The 17,060-nt window shown below is 38.8% G+C and overlaps 2 protein-coding genes across 3 annotated transcripts; one reads left to right on the top strand and one right to left on the bottom strand.

Moving 5' to 3' along the window:
* The first annotated feature begins 2,698 nt into the window (after positions 1-2,698).
* On the top strand, positions 2,699-8,697 carry cxh17orf75 (chromosome X C17orf75 homolog). 2 transcript variants are annotated; one of them, XM_047356273.1, is made up of 10 exons: positions 2,700-3,039; positions 3,237-3,311; positions 3,686-3,811; positions 4,748-4,876; positions 5,016-5,076; positions 5,166-5,285; positions 6,166-6,230; positions 6,315-6,454; positions 6,849-6,952; positions 7,526-8,697. In XM_047356273.1, the coding sequence occupies exons 1-10, from the start codon at positions 2,897-2,899 to the stop codon at positions 7,733-7,735; spliced, it is 1,173 nt and encodes a 390-aa protein (XP_047212229.1). In that variant the 5' UTR covers positions 2,700-2,896; the 3' UTR covers positions 7,736-8,697. The 2 variants fall into 2 exon arrangements, with proteins under 2 accessions (XP_047212230.1, XP_047212229.1); XM_047356274.1 differs by lacking the exon at positions 3,237-3,311 and having other exon boundaries at positions 2,699-3,039.
* Positions 8,698-11,072: 2,375 nt separating this feature from the next.
* Positions 11,073-15,492, bottom strand: LOC124863356. The gene is made up of 9 exons (XM_047357701.1): positions 15,344-15,492; positions 15,182-15,259; positions 15,049-15,081; positions 13,588-13,674; positions 13,382-13,479; positions 12,317-12,627; positions 12,145-12,228; positions 11,964-12,020; positions 11,073-11,863 (listed from the first exon to the last, which is right to left on the bottom strand). Exons 1-9 carry the CDS (start codon positions 15,404-15,406, stop codon positions 11,826-11,828), a joined length of 849 nt encoding a protein of 282 aa, XP_047213657.1. The 5' UTR covers positions 15,407-15,492; the 3' UTR covers positions 11,073-11,825.
* Between the last annotated feature and the right edge of the window lie 1,568 nt (positions 15,493-17,060).

Below are 17,060 nucleotides of genomic sequence, written 5' to 3'. Positions count from 1 at the left end.
GGTTCAGCTAAATATTGGAGCCTAGTTTGAGTTTCATTTTGTTTTGTTCCCCAACTCCCTCCCCCTAGATGTAATTTTAATCTGGTCATTAATAACCGATCACAGCCTGGTAAAATTGGGTGACACACCTTCCTTACGCTTGCTGCAAATTTGGGGACTCTGATGTTTAGTGGAGTGTAAACCTGTGAGCATCACCACTCATAATGGTTATACTGAGAAAGAGCCACAGAGAGAAGATAAATCTGTGGTTTTGTGATGCAGAATCTAGTAATCCAGATATTTCACCTTATACAGTAGACGCAGCCAGCAACATGATCTAGCATTTGTACTAATGTGTGCTATAGACCAAGGAGAAGTGATCAAATGAAAAGGTAAAAGGAAGGCTTTATTTCTGAGATAGGTCAGTTTTCATGTAGAATAAGAGCACAAAAAACATGACAGAAGTTATAATTCAGAACTTACAAAGCTGCCTTGACTGATTAAAAGGTGCCTTCAGTCAACATTAGAGCTTATTTCAAAATATGAATACATTTACCATTTTATTTAGTAGTAAATCTGTAGGAGGCAGTTCTTTGTAAATGTTGCTGGCAGCCCTCATAAACTAACCTTAAGGGACATCAGATCAACGACGTGTGTTAAAAAAGGCCTCACCGTTTAACTGGAAGCAGAAGCATTTTTACATACGATCATGTGATACCAGCAACATCAAAACACTGGGATTTAAGTGTGCTCGAGGTTAGTTTTAGTGGCCTTCTTAAAACTACATAGCTCTTCACTTTGCTGTTTTGGTGTCTCCTACACATAGGCAGTGGTCCATACAAAATACCAGCAAAGCATCGCCCACTTGAAGCCACGGACACCAGAAACTGGATGAACTCTTAGACAAGGGGCCCCATTAGATGGTTTTCAAAAGATGGTGTGCCACTTTCGGAGGGTGGACTGGTGGGGGCCACCCTGTGAGAGTGGCACCCCAAACCCAAAATCCAGAACTGAATTTCAGGAGTTTTACTAAGCTGATGTCATACTAGTAATTGAAGAAGAGTGTGAATGATCAACTAGAACTGAGTGAAACACATTTAAAAGTGGGTTGTTATAAAAGTTTAAAAATGACCTTTTCATAAATTAATAAATAGATAAATGTTGGTTTTCACTAATTCGTGTTCTCTGCTTTGCTACCAACAGCAATCTGAACTAAATAATTAAGTAAGGTTCTTGTATATAAAAAGCTTTCAAAGGGAAAAGCTACGAATATTCAGCTCTGCTTAACAAAACTGCAAACTTGCCACAGCTGTCAGGTTTTTCCATCAACATTTTAGAAATTTGCGAAAACTAGAGAAACGTTTTCAGACTCATTTGAGGAGTTTCTTTGTCTCCATCTGCTGGTAAACTTTTAGTACTTGGTTTATTTGCTGATATTGACATTTATCTGGTCTCTTATTAATTTTAAATCAAGAAATCTAATGTTCAGTCAATTTTTGCTTGAATTTCTTTAAAGAAATTATTAATGTTGGGAAAAATTGCTTCATGACTGATGAGGTTGGACACAGTAAGACAGTTGTTTCACTTGTGCTGAACCTGAGGTGTGGTGGCTTTTCCCTGAAGGCAGCAGATCCTTGATCTAAATCAAGGTCCTTTCTGATCCTGACTGCAGCACAGTAACAATAATATAGCACCTGAAAGAAAAAAGCTTAAAGAAAAAAATGCCTTCAATGGCCATGTCTCCTCCTATGCTACAGTCTTGATCATTTGGACGTTGGAAAGCACTAAAACTGAAAGGTTTAAGAAATGTTTATCCTCTGATGAGAAGCAAATGTGCCTGGATGGTCAGTTCACAACACCTTTCTGAAAAAGGACTTCTTCTAGGAGATCAACATTCCTTTTTTGAACCATTCTGCATGTTCCTCTTATTTAAATCCCATTGAAAATGTTTGAATATGGGTGAACATGAACTACCTTCACATGCAGCAATGTTCCCACCAGACACCTGGAAATACTTTTCAAGCATGCCTTAGTTCATTTATGAAGTTATCAACAAAAACAGCAGGGCTACTCACAACTAAGTCATTTTTTGTGGAACTTTAAGTTCTGTTTTAGACTTTTAAACACTGTGACATTAAGCTTTTTTCAGATGAACAACCTGTTTGCATTTATATGCAGGCTTTATCAAATTGCCCAAATTTTTTTGTCTATTTCTCTTTTGAAGGTAAATCTACCTTGTTAGACCTTGTTAGAATCCAGCAGCACAAAATGCAAATCTTAAGATTTCAATCAGGTATAGTTCATCAACTAGTCCTGCAATTCTTTCCACAATGCAAAGAAAGCAAAGAGAGGAGGAGATATTTTATATCACAGTTCTGTGGCTACAACTGAAGAAATAAACAAATTAAAATCAAGAAGTACATTTTGTGAAAGATATTATGCTAAATGTAACTTCCATAATTCATTAATGGAGCACCAAAACAGCAAGTAGCTTCAAAAATAATCAAAGGCTAGATATAGTAAAAGACAAATATTTAAATGACCTTCAGCCAGCAGGAACAACAAAAAACAAATTTAACAAAAGCAGGTACAGTTGAATATATAAGCTAATAGTTCTTATTCAAAGCTTTTTAACCATTTAATAATATTAAAATATTTGTGATCAGTATTCATTGCACTAGTGGTCCCGGAACCTTTGTAGCAGACCTTCATTTTCCGTCGGACATATTTTTGAAAGTACACGTTGGATCTAGTCAGGAGAACTGGCTCAGTCTTCATTTTTTCCCTTCTATTTAAAATTAACTACAGATTCACACATATTTGATCCCAATCAACAACAAAACAGAAGCAAACACTAAAACAGGTCGTTCTGTTTGCTCGTTTCCGCTGATGCTAGCTTCCTCCGTGCAGCAGCAGCATGTTTTCCTCCCAGACCTCGTCCTTCCAGGATTCAATTGACGTGGAAGAGAGAGATGACTTTGACAGCGAAGACATTACTGGATACAGCCAGAAAATTCAGCTCAACTGCTACTACACCATCTATCTCTATCAGGGCACAAGGTACAGACTGAAATATATATATATTGTTGCAGCTCCTGCATTGGACCGATTTGTGGTTATTTAACTGTGTTTTACTTTTTTCCTACTTAAATAAAACCAGGATTTATTGTTGTGCAGCAGTCCCCTCCATGCAGATATAGGGTCATTCATGCATGTAACATGTAAGCAGGTGATGAGTAAACTGTTGGTCGTCTTAGATCTGAGGCCTGTGGAGAAAATGTGGCGTGGAAGGAGAGACGGGCAGACTCCACAACAAGTCACGACGACTTTAGGTAACACAGGAGCCATCCGCCCACCTTCTTCTTGTCCTCAGTGGCTGTCACTGTTTTGTTTTTTTCTTTGGGTTTTCACTGGAAATCCAGTCAACATGGACTCGTCATGGCTGACTTCACTCATGAATTTATTCTGATTTCTCATCAGTGTGTTGCTGAGTTACAATGCTTTCCTCACTCAGTGTCCTCAGAGTGTGTTCAGGAATGGATGACCCTGATTGTCTGGGAGTAGTCATGGTCATCTCACTTTCTCCATCTTTTCTCCATCGATTTGAGCGGCTTCCAAATTCTTCATCGTCTTTCCTGGCTGCTTGAATATTTCCCGCCTCCTTTCTGATTTATTTTGGCTGTTTTTATTTTTGTTTTGCCCACAGCTTGACACTAATTGACAGCAGCCTGCCATCAGAAGCAGAACCGGAGCTGCGGACCTACATTTCAAGGAGACTGAGTAAGGGAGCTCTTCTTGGAGGCATGGGCAACATTGCCACCGTGGAACTCAGGTATTTATTCATCAAACGTCCAACAAGATTAATGTGGAGTAACCTAGATCTTCAGTGCCCTATTAAAGTATACATACACTTTGATGTATTTTTTAGATTTTGTGACATTAAAATCATGACCTTTATTGAATGTTATTGAGATTTCATGTAATAGACTAATACAAATCTTTTAAGTTTAAGGGTATTATTTATGGTTTTCATATTTTTTACAAATTAAAGTTTTTAAATTACAGTTCTCAAGTCTTTTCTGTTTGTCTCAGCCAGAATTGCACATGCGTTTAAAGGGATATGACAATTTTTGCAATGTACCCTACATACCATTACCTCAAAAACTGCAAATGACATGCTTGTGATTGGGCTATGGGAGAAATCTTAACACAAATGAAAATCTATTCAGAAACAAGTACAGCAATGCTATTTGAAAGGAAAAAAAACTGCAGAGATAAGTAAATCAAAACCATGCCACAGACAGCTGCAGAGAAAGTTTTACAGAAGAGAAAGATATTTCTCTTCCTTTTAGTGTGTTGACATAGATGATTTGCATAAATAAGACCTAATAACACATAATCTTCCCACCTTGACTGTCTTTAAAGCTGTGATTGGACAGTTGTTTGTTTCGAATTTTAATATTGTTATGAGTTTTTTTTACAACAAAGTATTGGGGTCAGGCTAAAAGATTTTTATTTATTTTTCTTAGTACGAGAATAAAGTAATATTACGAGAATAAAGTCGTAATATTACGAGAATAAAGTCGGAATATTACGAGAATAAAGTTGTAATAGTACAAGAATAAACTCGTAATATTGCGAGAATAAATTAAAATGAGGAATAAACATTCCTCATATAAATAAAGTTGAAGTTTGTGGTTGTAACATGACAAAAGAGCCATGAATACTTTTACAAGGCACACGGAAAACCACTTTCTGTTCTCTGCAGTCTTCCAGAGCAGGCAGTCGGCTGCTACTGCTGTCTCCTGGAGCAGGAAAGGTCTCCTGAGCAGCCGGATGCTGATGGAAATGGATACGTCATCTGCTTTATGGGGGGCTCTGAAAAGGGACTGAACTTATATCCTTGTTTCTTTTATGGAATAAATAAAAGTTACAACAAATTCAGAAGATTTGACTGTATTTATATAGTCCAGCATCCATATGTTTCAATTGCAGCACTGCTTCTGAATCCTCTTAAATTCTTTGACACAACTTACATTTAGATTAGAGCTTGATAAATACGTCCAAGGCCTACACAGCAGCCTTCAAACTCCAGAGGTAAAAACAAGTGATAATAAAGAGCTTTCTGACTGTATTTTAAGATTGCTGTTTTTAGACATATTACTCTGCGTGTGTGTCTGTTGTAGCTGCAGAACCTTGAGACGGAAGTACGTCCCTACCTGAGCCGCTGGTACGAGGAGTCTGTCATGCACATTCATCGAGTGGTGCAGCTTTTTCAGAGCTGCATCGGCTTTTTGCTGCATGCTGTGAGTCATTTCTCTCATCATCAGTCTGTGAAATTAAGTGATCAAATGAAAAGGTAAAAGAAAGGCTTTATTGCTGAGATTTGGAATTACAGCTTAGTGGAATTAGGTGGAATCTCCTAAAAATTCCTCTAACATGCATGAAGTATTAGTTGTTTAGTCCTCTTAGTGCTGTCTTACTAGTATATTACATCAAAGTTAGGAAGAGTGTTGCTGCTGAATTGATCTCACCAAAATCAAATGACTTCTAGCAGGGTGTGATTATTTGTAAGTCATTTAAACTCTTTGAATAATTTAAAACATACTATCATAACAACCTAAGACTTACTGAAACAGTAAAACATTTTTTGACACATAAATTGGGTTGCCGTTGTTCATCCCTGTTTGTCTTTAAAGGGCAGATGTCATACTTAAGCCATAAAACGTGAATATCTTGAAAATCTAAATTAATCACAATTAATCCTTTCTATTTTTTAAAGCAGCTAATTAATTTTAAAATGCTCTTTTCTGACACAAAAAGAGCCTAGACGTATATGGATTACGGCTTCTGGAACTGCAGTGTGAGAGCCTATTGTTTTACAAAGATGATTTTTTTAAAGCAATAGGCTGATTGCTACGTGATTACATTTCTTACATGTCTGCAGGGGTGCTGCATTCTTTAAATTCCCCTCTCTTTCTTTATTTAAATACATTCATAAACGTTTTTGCTTTCATGTTATGTTTAGTTAAGTCCTGCTCTTGCATAGCTTGCAAATCCAGGATGAATGTTACCACCTGCTGCAGTACATTGACCATAATTTCCTGAATTACTCCCAGTACTTCTTTGCAAGACATGATGTTTTGGAGAACAATACATTTCAGCTGCAAAACTTCCTTCCTGCAGGCTCTGAGTCACACCCATGTGGAAGTCATCAATTCAGATGAGAGGACAAAGGCTGATGTATCCAGGTGCGCCACATGACAGCCCTCTCAGTAGAGCTATTACATGTATAAATGCCTGTACAGTATGTAATGAATGTCTGTCTGTACCAGGTTCATCAAAGCAGCCAGTTTGCAGGGCCTGTCCCAGCAGGACACAACCACAGCCTCTCTGTGCAAAGCCTTGTCGGAGGACACGCAGTCTGACCTGATTATTGACTGCTCCACCTGCCCGCCCACACTCACCAACACCAGTGCGTTGGGTTCCAGGAAGATGCACGTTCACTGTTTATAACCACAGATCAAAAGCATGTTTGTTGTTTCCGTGCTTGCTCAGGGATGTGGCTTATGTGAGTTATATTTGTCATCTGTATAAGTATGCAGAGGTAGGACTGCATGCAGCTTACAGAGTTTGCAACTATGTATGTTACATATGCCCAACATGCATGTGTAATACCTCTTCAGAATAAAATAACCACTAAGAATGCAGATGGATACTATATGCCAGAGCATTATAAGCATTGTGCAGATACAGTACATTCACACAGTTAAAGGCTTTGGCACCATTCACCCAGACAGAGTGGAGAGAACCAGGGCCACTTCTACCATCTCTCCATGAGCTTAATTCGGGTGTTGTCTTTTTCTCAGTGAGTAACCGTTTCTGCGACGGATGGATTCAGGCGTTTCTAAATGCTGCAGAGCGCTGCAATCCGTTCCTGCTCAGACAGATTCTGGAGAACTTCAAACTCAAGGTGAGAAATTATTATGCAGTAGGTTTTTTAAAAATCCTCACAGATGCTCCATTAAATCTGACTTTTGAGTTTGAATTATTTTGTGAAGAAGAAATGAAATTCACACCACATACAGGGTTTTCATCCATTTTCATGGATCATGTGTTTGGGCTGTGGTGCGAAGCCAGAGTACCTGGAGGGAACACACACATGCACAGGGAAGACATGCAAACACTATGCAGAAAGACGACAAGTCAGGATTTGGAACCTGGGATCTTCTTGCCTACACACATAGATTCTTATTTTTTCCTTTAAGTCCTTTAAGTAATGCATTATTCTCCTTGACCTTAACAAGTATGCACTACTTTGTCTTATTCTACATAATAAAACCCCAATAAAATAAACATACAAAATGTGAATGTTTTTTTCAGTTAGGAGAAAATGCTGCATCAATTCAGATTATTTTTTTTAAAAACATCCCACATTTAGCTGCTTTCATTTCCTCTGCATAGCCTCTATTACTTCCCATAAACATTGATGGTTTCCTGCTGTTTTTTTCTCCTGCTCGTTACATCCTCTGAACCACCTCTGCAGGCCATCCAAGACATGAACAGCCTGAAGCGCTTCGTGCGGCAGGCAGAGATGAGTCACTACGCCCTGTTCCGCTGCTGCCAGTTCCTCCAGGGTTGCGGGAACGGGGACGTGCTGCTGCAAAACGCCCGGGCGGAGCACAGCGACCTTCCTGAAGCCTGCAACATCATCGCTGTTCTGGATGAGTTCCTCAGGGAAAAGGCTCAGGCCTGACTCACAGTAAATGCCACATCTAAGGCTCCAGATTTCCTGATATATGTTGAAAAAATGTGCTGTTAAATATGTAAAAAAAAAAAAAAAAAAAGGCAGCAGGAAATACAGTAAATGTAATTTATTAACTATCGATGGTGGTGGTACTGTTGCTTCCAGATCAGAAGAGTTGGGATGGGCTCCAGAACAATTATGGCTTTGAAACTTGGAAAGGATGTAAAAATGAATTTTATAAGAAAAAATGGAATAAATCCTAGATATAAGAGTTGAGTGTGTATATATAGAAGCTGAGGGGTAAATATGACTAATTGTGCTCAAGAAGGCCACTAAAAAGAACTGACACACATCGGAAATTATGCTAACCAGGGTAAAATGATCTCTTGCATATTACTTTAGTAATAGCCGTCTAAGTTATTTTACTGTGTTTTTCTTTAGAGAATGATGCACACATCACTTTCTAGCATTGTTTATTACATATGCCAGCCCAGTCCCTGCACTACCTTACCCTCTCATTAATTCTGACACTGTTTTCATTTTTGTGTTTTATAAAATCAGCTTTTTTGGGAATGCTGTGTTGTAATTCTGGTGTAGTCTTTACAAATGTTGTCAAATGTGATTATTTCCTGGAGTTTATGTGAAGTGTATGGACTCTGCCACAAGATTTGTTGAGTTTATGTAGATGAATAAAAATAGAAAATGTAAAAAAAAAAGAAGAATGATAATAATTAAATGGTTAAAAGTCAATAAATAGTTGGAACATTAAGCTCAGAGAGTTTCCATGAAGACTTGTCCAAAGCATGTAATAGAGCAATATCACTGTTGTTGGTGCGTAAATAAGTTGGTTTTGTTTTAGTGTGACTGACCCATGCAGCATCTGTGAAGACATTTCTGTACATGCAGTTCTCTGTTCTAAATATTTTTATGGTTCTCTCTATGATGATTAAAATAAACACATTGAAGACGCATTGTGGGTGTGTGTCTGGTCATGTTAGTTTTAGAGCATATAAAGGGTTATCAATAATTCTATAATAAAGATACAGATGTTAGAGTACGGTCACATGATTGTTTTGCACATTTTGAAGCTTCGGGCTTTTTGCCGACGTTTCATCTTGTTCAGACATATGATCATTCATTTAAAAAGGCTTAAATAGCTTTGTTTTGTCACGAAACACTCAATATTATTGTTTTCTTACAAAATTGTCAGCTAACTTAATTTGAAAACAGTCAGACTGATTAGGCCTAACATTATGACCACTAACAGCTGAAGTGAATATTATCTCTTCATCAAGGCAGTTCTTGGTGGGAGGGATATAATAAGCAGCATATGAGCGCTTGATCCTTAACGTTGACATATTAGAACATGGGTCTGCCAGCTTTACTATCCAAGGAGCCGTTCTCACCTTTGCTCCATGGGAACTAACATAATCCATAAAACTTGGTGAAAATACACTGCTCAAAAAAATAAAGGGAACACTTAACACAATATAACTCCAAGTAGATCAAACTTCTGTGAAATCAAACTGTCCACTTAGGAAGCAACACTGATTGACAATCAATTTCACAGCTGTTGTACAAATGGAAAAGATAACAGGGGGAAATCTTTGGCGATTAGCAAGACACACTCAATAAAGGAGAGGTTCTGCAGGTGGGGACCACAGACCACTTCTCAGTACCTATGCTTTCTGGCTGATGTTTTGGTCACTTTTGAATGTTTGCTGCATCTGTCAGCGTAGTGTCCAGAGCCTGGAGGCGCTACCAGGAGACAGGCCAGTACACCAGGAGACGTGGAGGAGGCCGTAGGAGGACAACAACCCAGCAGCAGGACCGCTACCTCTGCCTTTGTGCAAGGAGGAACAGGAGGAGCACTGCTAGAGCCCTGCAAAATGACCTCCAGCAGGCCACAAATGTGCATGTGTCTGCACAAACAGTTAGAAACCGACTCCATGAGGATGGTATGAGGGCCCGACGACCACAAATGGGGATTGTGCTCACAGCCCAACACCGTGCAGGACGCTTGGCATTTGCCAGAGAAGACCGGGATTGGCAAATTTGCCACTGGCGCCCTGTGTTCTTCACAGATGAAAGCAGGTTCACACTGAACACATGTGACAGACGTGACAGAGTCTGGAGACACCGTGGAGAGTGATCTGCTGCCTGCAACATCCTTCAGCATGACCGGTTTGGCAGTGGGTCAGTAATGGTGTGGGGTGGCATTTCTTTGGAGGTTCGCACGGCCCTCCATGTCCTCGCCAGAGGTAGCCTGACTGCCATTAGGTACTGAGATGAGATCCTCAGACTCCTTGTGAGACCATATGCTGGTGCGGTTGGCCCTGGGTTCCTCCTAATGCAGGACAATGCTAGACCTCATGTGGCTGGAGTGTGTCAGCAGTTCCTGCAAGATGAAGACATTGAAGCTATGGACTGGCCTGCCTGTTCCCCAGACCTGAATCTGGTTGAGCACATCTGGGACATCATGTCTCGCTCCATCCACCAACATCACGTTGCACCACAGACTGTCCAGGAGTTGGTGGATGCTTTAGTCCAGGTCTGGGAGGAGATCCCTCAGGAGATCATCCACCGTCTCATCAGGAGCATGACCAGGTGTTGTAGGGAGGTCATACAGGCACATGGAGGCCACACACAATACTGAGCCTCATTTTGACTTGTTTTAAGGACATTATATCAAAGTTGGATCAGCCTGTAGTGTGTTTTTCCACTTTAATTTAGTGTGTGACTCCAAATCCAGGCCTCCATTGGTTAATAAATTTGATTTCCATTGATGATTTTTGTGTGATTTTGTTGTCAGCACATTCAACTTTGTACAGAACAAAGTATTTAATGAGAATATTTTATTCATTCAGATCTAGGATGTGTTATTTGAGTGTTCCCTTTATTTTTGTGAGCAGTGTACATAGAATTGATTGTGTGGTTTTGATTTGCCATAATATTCTTTTTTACTTTTAGAATTGCTTACGAAACTTGACTCTCTGTTGAATTCCTCATGCCTTTCCCAAACTTTCCCAGGAGATACGACATGTATTTAGAAAATCCATGTTGTGTGCAAAAATCTGAGAGAGAAAATTTGATAAAAATAAATCTTTTATCAGCCAATGATAATCTAAATGATCATTCTCAGTTCCCCTTATACTTTCCCCTCTTAGTTAGATATGTTTGGATGTTATGTTTTTGACTCTGAATGTAGAATTAAAATATAGTGGGGCAATTACTGATAGGTTCAATACTGATTCTTTTAGTGTCTACATCCAGTATAATTATTCAATTTTCAATTTAGATGTTAATACTGTGATTCTGAAAAGACATTTTCAAGATGTGAGACTCATTAAAAATAATACATTTTATTTAAAGAGGCTGATATGATTTTAATACATCAATATGATTTAGTAGACAATGAACTGCTGAAGTAAATGATTCACTGTTTATGACTTCTCTACATACTGGTGTGTGTAGAGAATTATGGGTTATACACCATTACTTGTCCAACCCATGCATGGGGTGTAAGCTTTATCGAGACGTTCTCCATGTCCCAATCACTGAAAACATATGAAATGTTTTTAAATGTTCTGTATACCACAAAGACACACAAAACAAACAAAATTTAAATCCACAAAACTAATTTGTGTTCCTCCACAAACCTTTAACCACAGCTGTATGCTTAAAAGGGCAATTACTGACTATGAATGCATGACATTAGGAAAACAATAAAGTTATGATGTTGTTTGTTGACTTTTGACCTATCGATATACATTGTGATTAACCCACATTTTCCTCAATCTTATCTTTCTTCCCTATCATCACCAGTGAGCTTTAAAATCTAGGTCACTGAAGTTCATTCAACTTTAAAAGTCAGTCCAACTGTTCAAAAACATTGTCAGCATGCAGGGTGATTAAATTACACCCTCCTACCGAATATTGCATCCAACCTGTTTTTTGCAATTGCAATATTGCAGACATTCATACTGCGATGACGAATAGAATACAAGATATTGCGCAGCTCTGGTTCGGCAAGTTAGACGTAGATGGAAGTAATAAAGCACGTGTTCCTGACTTGTTTCTGTCCTTCTTCAGCTTCTCTTCATATCCGCCAGTAGGTCCCCTCCTCTGGCTGATCGTCTGCAAACAGCAGAAGCGAGAATGTGTTTGCAGCTGATGCATGTGTGGTTTCTCGATGCATTAAGAAGACAATGATAAAAGAAAAAGGGATGAACACTACCTTCAGAGTGCTCACTCTTCTTCCTCAACAGGTGGGCTGGGATGTCATAGACTGTATCTTAGGGGTGAAAAACAGATAAAGTATTTACACAAAATTACACAAAAATGGGTTTGATAAATAGGTGTATGTTTGAATGGAGCAGTTAATGGAAAGCAAGCCACTTTAATAAACGTTAAATCACCTTGTTGTTGAGTAGATGTCTTGTAAGACAAAGGAAAGTCATACACAACATCATGTGTTTGTGCTGGAGGGGCTTCACATGTACCTGAAGGAAAAAAAACACAACATGACAGCTACACACATCTCCATGATTTGTCACCAGAACATCTGAGTTAATTTAGGCATATTTGTACTTTTTCTGGCTGGTAAAACATCATAGAGGCCATCTGATTGTGGTTCTTCATATCTCATCTCAATGGACCAACCAGGATCTTCAGTGGGATAATGGCAGTTCAGGTGTCTTGGCAGGTTCTGGTATGTTGCCCCGTCCCTATCCTCCTCCTCAGGCCGACAGACGGACGGAGTGAGGCTCCGGGCCTCTGAGTAGATGTGCTCTGAGGAGGTGGAGAGAGGTCGAGATGGCTTCAACTCCATCATGCTGTCGCTGCACATGGAGATGGACTTGCTGCTGTCTACCCTCCCTCGCTGATCAAACATCTCAAGGCTGAGGAGCACAGAAAAAAAAAACTCATGGTAAGGACACAACACGCACAAAAAAAAATCATCAGATCTATGGGATAATTGAAAGTCCCGTCTATAAAAACATTACAATACAAAAAAATTCATTCTAACACCCGAATACGCTTCAGTCTGGTATAAAGCTCTCCACCACACAAGTATTTTGCATGTAGGTCAAAAAGTTCAATGTTGGTCTAATCTGACCAAAACACCTTCTTTCACATGTTTACTGTCCCCCCTGCATAGAAATCTTCAAACAAAATTTATTTCAGCAATGCTTTCTTCTTGCTACTCTTCCAAAAAGGCCATCTTAGCAGCTCCTCCAGAGTTACCATGGGCTGCTTCTCTGAATAACGCTTTACCTTTCTGGTCAGTTTAGTTAGGTGGCCATGTCTTGGAAGATCTGCTGTTGGTCTTCATGATGCTGTTTGTTCATAAATCTTTTTTAACAAACCTTTGATCCTTTCACATAGCAGCTGGATTTATACAGAAATTAAATTACTCATAGGTGGACTATGTTTATTAGTTTGGTGACTTTCTAAAGACTATTGGTTGTGCTTGATTTATTGAGGGGTGTCAAAGTAAAAAAAAAAAAAAAAAACATTTTTCTTCCCCTTTTTAATTATACACTGCTTTGTGTTGGACAGTTACATAAAATCCAGGTAAAATACACTGAGGTTTATGGGATGTGAATATATGTGCAAAGCACTTATATATATATTTTACACTACTGGACTTACTCTGGATCTCTAGAGTCCAAATGTCCCGAAGAAGAAAACTGCATGGCCTGCCAAAGGTGTCCAACCCACTCTTTTCTAAGAGTGGCTGTCTCTGCTGCCTTCAAATGCACAAATAAATACAAATCAACCAAAGGCTGGTACTCAGATTTATCAATGTCAGCTTTCAGAGTAAAAACTTGGCCGTTCAAACCACAGGGAGGACTCACCAACATCTTTGTCTTCCCATTTGTCATGATGATTTCAAATAAAAAGTGCTTCTTGTCAGCTTTCTGGACCTCTCGCACCGACTGGACCTGGAGATGGAAAGTTTGGCCATTAGTGATGTAAATAAATGCCAGGAAATCCAAATTGGTGAAAAGCACAGACAGAAGAGGAAGTGTGCAAAAAGAAAAACTGCTACACCACAGCGAGCTGCAGCCTGAAGTAAAGGTTATGCTTTCACCTTTTACTTTACTAAATGTTTCTGTGAAACTGGGCCAAAGGTTTGGACCGTTACCGTTCATCTCTGTTACAACACTAAAACTGTGTTTGTCCTGAAGTGTAATGGCATAGATTAAACAGGAAAAAAACAAGAAAAGATACAAAACAGAGAAGCAAAAATAAATGGTAGTACATTATATGTTAGTATTATCCATCCATCCATTGTCTTCTGCCTATCAGAAGATATCTTATCAAGTTTTGGATATCTTTTGGGGTCTCCTCCTATGTGGAATTTGATCAGAGGCTCAAAGCACCTCAGCTGACTCCTCTGAAGGTTGGCCCATGCATTATTATTACAATTATTATTATTATTATTATTATTATTGAGGATGGATGGATGGATGGATGGATGGATGGATGGAAAATATTTTTTACAGTGTAGTTGGTTTTTCCCAGCCCTTTTGCTTGTTTTGCTTTTCTCTGGCGGAGACTTTATGTGCGCAGCAAACTTGCGTCGGGTTCTATATTGCAGTGTCAGGAAATTCTTTGAACATTTCTGTGCTTTCAGAAGTATTTCTGCTTTTTCGGGATTGCTCCTTTTTAATACTTTTCTTTGATTAGCTACTTTTTTTGTGCATTAGACATCTAAAGTGGAAAGATCAGTGGCATGGTGGGAACTTCCAACACAGAAGTCAGGAAACGTTTTCTGCTATCAAAGAAACTGCATGTGTGGCAATACCAAGCTCTGATCCCGACTTTAAAGAATACAAATGACAAAACACTTAAAGCGGCCTCTCAAAAGCATCACACTCCTTGAACCTTTCCACATTTTGTCCTGCTACAACCAAGCACCTCAATGTTTTTTTAAGGTGACAAAATGTCTCCGACCAACACAAAGTAGCAGATAGTTATGAAAGGGAAGAAAAATTATACAAGGTTTTTAAAAGTTTCCTTCTTCGCTGTCCTTGCTTAAGAAAAACGTCCTCACAGTATGATGCCAGCACCATCCTTTACGATGGGAACAGCGTGTTCAGAATAACATGCAGTGTTAGTTTTCTCCCACATGTTTTTTGAAAACTATGTGTTCCCCATCACAATTATTACATTATTTCATTTAGATACAGAGCAACATTTTTGAATATTTTTGGATTCTGTTTCAGAAAAAGAAGCTGGACCATAAATATGCTTTTATATTTCACAACTGCAAATCAACATGAGTTAAAGCTGAAAGAAAATTAATGACTTACTGTGTAAATGTAGTAATAGCCTCTTAGATGTGACTGCGAATAAGAAAAATTAATCAAAGTAGATGAAAAAAAACAACAAAATAAATAATCTCTTTGACATATTCATGGCCTAACATAACAGTGTGGTACTTACAGCGCTGCCATTTTTCTTAGTATAAAAGAACAAAGTAGTGTTTTGAAGCCTGAACCAGTAGGTCACCCATCTTATTTTCTATATCCAACATAAGCAGAGAGCAACCAGTTAAACCACAACTCAGAAACATTACTAATATTCTCAGAAACATCTCTAACTCACCAAAGTGTCCTTTCTTTTCTGCAGAAACCCTTCAAACAGTAATTTAGTATCATCGACAGACATGTTATCCTTCTGACATACAATTTCACACTGTAGCCACCAGTTCTTATTACACTTGTGTGACTTCCTCCCTACACGAGCTGTGGGTGTTATTGTTCAGACTCAGTACTCACTCACTTCTCCATTGTCACTAACCAACGTCCTGTGTTATTGGTTTTTATTCATTTTTTGACTCTTTGTCAAAAGATTTGCACTACAGTTGCAAATCCTATTTTACCCTGGCTGCAAATCAGATTTATTGGCAAATTGTCCAAACAAGAAAAATGTAATTAGCTGAACAATATTACAAATCGTTTCTCTTAATTAAACACAAAATACCACATTTAATGACTGCTGCAGTATTATTAAACCTCTTCACGACAACCATCTTTAGGCACCATTTTGCTGTACATGACCTGTTCCAAACATAATTTATACCCAGACCCCAGCTTAGCCCAGCCCTCATGAGCAAAGGCCCTCAATTTATTAATGTTCTTGATCTTCTGCCACCTTTTTCCAGTCCCATGAGAGATTTTCTACAGAGCTCGAGTCTGACAACTATGGTGGACACTCCAGTATTTTCCAGGACTTCTTCTGAAAGCAAGCCTTGATGGACTTTGACATATGCTTGGGATGATTGTCCTCTTTGAAGGTCCAAGGACACAAAAGCTTCAGCTTTCTCACAGATAGGATGAATGTTTCTCCCTGATTCGTTACTGGATACATCTTGACCTCCACACAGCAGGTTTTCAGTGCCAGAGGAAGCAAAGCTGCCCCAGAGTATGACTGAGCCACCACCCTTTTTCATAGTTGGCATGGTCTTCTTTATCTAACCTCCTCCAGACATACTGCTGATCCATCGCCCCAAAGACTTCCAGTTTTACTTGACAGAAAAAATATTTTTTGGTTTCTATAGATAGTTGTGAGCAAAGTGGAGGCCATTTTTCTTTTGGATGAGTAGAGGTGTAAGAGTTGCAACATGGAGCTTTCCAGTGTTAAATATATACACTACCGTAGAAACTAAATCTTTAAATCATTGTTATACAATCTTTTTGCTATGCAGACCAAAATTATCAAGTGGAAAATACTGGTAGGCCAAAAAGAGATAATGTTTTTTTTATATAAAATGCAGAAATTCAGTGATTTTTTTTTGAACAGAAGAAATCTGTAAATCACTGTAGATCTGACACAAAAACAGTTGGAACGTACTGTTGTGCCAAGTACGTTCCATTGGTGAATTGCATTTGGGTGTAACAAAAAAATCCGACTAATGATGCCATCAAGTCTTGCTGCAGGTGTTTTACAGTCAGTCGAGGGTTTTCCAGTACCTTCCTTAATAACCCGGCCGCAGTCGATAGCTTCCTCTTCCAGCGTCAGGTGATGTAGCCACTGTTCCTTTTAACTTTAGACTAGTGAACTATGCTTCTAACTGTATCACTGAGAATATTTAGGCCCATTGCGGTTTTTGTGTAACTTTTTGCCTTCTTGTGCAATCACCGCTTTTCTGACATTTTTGGGGCTTTTTTTTGACAGTGCCATATTTCTAACCTGCAACAAAATATTACCATGGATAGTCCAGGTATTTTATTTCAAACACATCTGATGCAACAAGGAAAACCCTTGATTCATTCATTAATTTGGACCTCACAAAAGCTGATTTCCACATTCTGGTCAGGGG

This window comes from Girardinichthys multiradiatus, chromosome X (assembly GCF_021462225.1).
Source record: "Girardinichthys multiradiatus isolate DD_20200921_A chromosome X, DD_fGirMul_XY1, whole genome shotgun sequence".
Taxonomy (NCBI): Eukaryota; Metazoa; Chordata; class Actinopteri; order Cyprinodontiformes; family Goodeidae; genus Girardinichthys; species Girardinichthys multiradiatus.
Note: the sequence above shows the minus strand (reverse complement) of the source record. Positions and strands in the feature narration are given on the sequence as shown.